This window comes from Chondrus crispus, genomic scaffold, assembly GCF_000350225.1.
Source record: "Chondrus crispus Stackhouse genomic scaffold, scaffold_495, whole genome shotgun sequence".
NCBI classification, from domain to species: domain Eukaryota; phylum Rhodophyta; class Florideophyceae; order Gigartinales; family Gigartinaceae; genus Chondrus; species Chondrus crispus.
The window spans coordinates 41,645-45,631 of NW_005179002.1; the positions used below are offsets into that span (position 1 = coordinate 41,645).

General features: G+C 54.3%; 1 protein-coding gene; it reads right to left on the minus strand.

Moving 5' to 3' along the window:
* Nucleotides 1–1,943: 1,943 nt before the first annotated feature.
* Nucleotides 1,944–3,778, minus strand: CHC_T00000341001 (hypothetical protein). XM_005713393.1 is given in 2 exon segments: nt 1,944–2,077; nt 2,078–3,778. 1 exon segment carries the CDS (start codon nt 3,776–3,778, stop codon nt 2,078–2,080), a length of 1,701 nt encoding a protein of 566 aa, XP_005713450.1. The 3' UTR covers nt 1,944–2,077.
* Between the last annotated feature and the right edge of the window lie 209 nt (nt 3,779–3,987).

A 3,987-nucleotide genomic window follows, 5' to 3' on the forward strand; every position in this document is an offset into this window, starting at 1 on the left:
TCCCCCCCCCCCCCCCCCCCCCGTCAAAGAGCTAATGTTAGCTCTTTGTTAACAAGCAACTGATGAAGGCAAATGCTTGCAGGCAAATGCTTGCAAGCAAATGCCCCAGTCCAGACCGACCCCTCCACCTCGACCGTTCCCAGCATCAGAGCGCTTGAATTACTACCGCCTTACCAGCTCCACATCTTTACTTCACTCCAGCGCCACGAGCACGACATTCTCGCCCCGTACAAACAAAACCTTGGATCGCCTCGGCCGCTCGCCTCTATCTCTAATTACCGCCATCGCAACCACCATATTAAAATGCTTATCAAACGCCACAACAACCCCGGAAACATCCCCTCGAATGGCATGCGTCTCCCTCAGCATGATCCTGACGCGCCGTCTCAGCCTGACGGCGCGCTCCAGCATAGCCAGCGGGCCGCTCTTGGCGGCCTGTCTTCGATGCATCTGCGCGAGCACGCCGAACCTGGGCGCGAGCGCCGCGCCGCCGGGCTCCTCACCGCGCGGCCGCTTGCTTCGCTGCCTGCCGGCCTCGGGCTCCTCACCGCGCGGCCGCTTGCTTCGCTGCGCGCCGGCCTCGGGCTCCGACTTGGGGTCTGGCTTGCGAACGGGCGCTGCTCTGAGCACGCGGAACGGGGCCGTCGCTACGCTCGCGCACATGGCGACATTGTTCAGCGGCTGCGCTTTGCTGAAGGCGCGGCGGTCGCGAGCCGTCGGTAGCTGCGCCTGCACATCTTCTGGCGCCGCGCGTAGCGCGAGGGAGGCGTCGAAGGCGTCAGAGAATGGGTTGAGGCGTTGTGGGGAACGGGCGTCGCCGGCATTGCCGGTCATCGCTGCGAGAGCGGGCGGTGTCCATCAGGGGCGGGACAGCTGCCTCGTGAGAGAGTGGAGGAGCTGGGGGCGGAAGACAGCCATGACATCAACATCGTCGACATGATTGAACGACGTAGATGGCGGTGGGTAGTGTTTAGCCGTTATTTCTCGGATGCTGCCAATTTTACGCCAAAGGGCATCGAGTGATTGAGGTTTCTTTCTTTCTACAGTACATAAGCGCCTTCGAACTTGCTTTGTTTACGAGTCTACGTGGACCAGACGTAAGAATAACGATTCCGAGGTTTTGGCCCTTGGCTCCCCTTCTGGTCACTCTCCTCTTCAACATCTTTCCTTTTAGTCTTCCGTCGTCGTCTGGATCAAGCCAGATGCATTCAACTGACTGCTTTGCCGACCTGCGCCTGTCTGCTTCGGACTATCTGCCGCGCTGCACTAGCGTTCGTAATGGCTCGGTTGTTTCCCGCAATTTCTCAAGTCATTCCAACCATATGGAAAGCAGATTCCTCTCAGTCCGTTGACGAGCCGCAAATGCCACACTATCATCTGCAAGCAATCTAATTTACTCTGGAAAACGCTGGGGCCTTCTCAGGTGACCGTCTTCACCTGCACACTTTGCACGTTCTTAAAGGCACAAATTTCCATCAGTGGGGGCTGGAACAGCATTTCGATACCGATATCTTTTTCTCAAATTGTCTGCTTCTGGTGAAACCCCATATCGTATCGTGGTGGTCTGTGCACAAGGTGGGGATGGAAAGCAACTCGTTGTTTGCCGTTTTAGTGTAGCAGCTATCCCTGCCACACAACCAGTGTCTTCCAACTATTTCACCTCGAGGCTTTCTCTAGAGAGAGGACTGAGCACCAAAAGCTGACGCCATGGACATGGGATAGGGAAAAGGTTTTCGGACGCACTCGGGAAGGAAGACCGAAACCTCATCGTCCTGAAACTGACTCAGCCCGCTCTCTCGCTCTCCAGCAATTTTACGAGAATTACATTGCCACACCCAGACTCAAGTCAGCATGTCGTCCGTCTCTCCAACAGATGCGTGCAACTGTTTGTCTATGTGTGTGAACAAACGAGAAGGGAAAAAAGGGGGGAGGCACAAGTGGTATACAAAAATTGCATGTCGAACAACACCAAGTCACAATTTTACTCTGGAATAATGCAAAGGCAAAGATCCCTAACGATGAAGGCGTCAAATGCGCTACTTTAAGACCATACCTCTTCGAGACCTTTAAAGGACGTTTATCCACAAGTCTTGCCGTTTTGCGTCATGGAACCAGCATCAGCTTTCAAGCCCGACTCAATCGTCGTATTCGGTGGGCCCAAATCGCCTTTTCGAGGAGATGACACTTTTAACTGGGGAAGGGGCGATGTAACCGTGCCCCCGTCGGAGCTGCTCTCTGTCTCTCCCGGAAATATCCCAACAGGAGACTGCACTGCCTCAGACGGGTTTCCAACATCCCCAGAAGGTGTCGTGGCAGCGGAAAAGTTCTCAGGCACAGGTGCGTCAGTGCTGAGCTCTTGTTTGGGAGGAATTTCTAGAAATCCGTCGTCATCCAAATTAGCAGCATGCACAACCTCTACGACTTCATCATCCTTCTCAGGCTCTGGAACAAATTCGATACTACTATCGCCCTTGTCCTCACTAGAGATTGTCTCGGGGATCTCAAGGAAGTCCTCGTCTCTATCATTGTCATCATCCTCATCATCTGATATGATGATGACTCTTCGAGAGGACTTGGACTTTCGACGCGGTCGAGAAGACGTTGGCCCCGTTGGTTCCGATGGTCCCGGTTCTCTTGTTCGAGACGTACTTCGTGATCTCTTCGAAGAACGACGACGATCAGTTTCCCTACGTCTCGGGATGACCGCCTGTGCTTTTTCCGCCCGTTTGATATTGGCGATTTCTTTAAGACGAGCTAGAATGTGGGTCTCCTCGGCAGCTAGGCTAGCTTGAGTTTCTTGTACGAGGAGCTCGGCCTGAACCTTGTTCACTACATGAGCACGGTCTACACTTGATTCACACTTCTTTGTCTGCATGAGATGACTCAAACGGACGAGCTCTGGACCTAGCTCATCAGTAGAATCTCTATCGTCAAATTTGGATGCAAAAGTTTCTCTCGGGGAACGAAATTCCAACTCTAAGTCACCAACTCGAGGCGGAGCAGGCGTAGTTGTTTCATCAGCTGGCTTGCCTTGGGGAGTAGAGCCGACCACTTTGGGTTCTTCGATGGACGGTCCTGCAAGCGAGGGGAGCGTGTATGTCAACGAAGCCATCAACTTTTCTTCCACTGGTGATACAAATTCCAGGCGCACGCGACTAGTTGCTTGCTGCGATTCGAGTTGAGACGAAAGCTTAGTCGGCGCAAGATCATTTACGTTGGTGTTGTCGGCAAGCACAGCATGATCAGTTTGACTCTTTAGGGGTTTTGGACAGATTTCTTGAACCACGCAAGCGACGTCAAGGAGAAGATCAATTATTTCGGTGACAACAGTGAGCGAGGAATCTCGGTTTCCCCGCGGATTCAATGTAGGACGACCGAAATGGGGACGGAATGGGTTATCATGTGCTGGAGCAGATTTGACAGAAATGCTTGCAGGGTTTTGGGGGGGAGGACAAGGAAGGGAGGAGGATGAGGAGTCAGTCGGGTGGATGTCTGTGCTAGGGGTGTGTGGTGAAGAAGGATGTGGATGAGGAGAAGGGTGCGGGGGAGGAAAAGGTTTGGATGATCTGCGCGAAATGCGACGACGTTTCGAGGCGGAGTGGTTTCCGCGGTGGGAATCGGATTGACTGGGACGTTGGTGATCAACAGCAAGGCAGACGGAGGCAATCGGTCTAGCACAAGCGCTTGTCTCCTTGACACGTGCCAAGGGCAAAACCGGGAGCGGGACTGGGGCGGTGGGAGGGGAGTGGGAAGAACGCGGCGAGGGACTACGGGCCATGGCGGTGGCGTCGCGTTCTAGCCAACGCAGTCGATAATGCGTATGCCTGGGAACGTTGGCATACTGTTTGACAAAATCGGCCGGTTTGAGAAAGGGAAAGTCCGAGGCGAGCTTAACATCGCGGTGGGAAAAGTCGCCGGCGTACCACGAGGCGACGGGCCACTCCCAGAAGTCCTCGGCGGTTTTCGGGAGGTGGTGGGGGGTGAAAA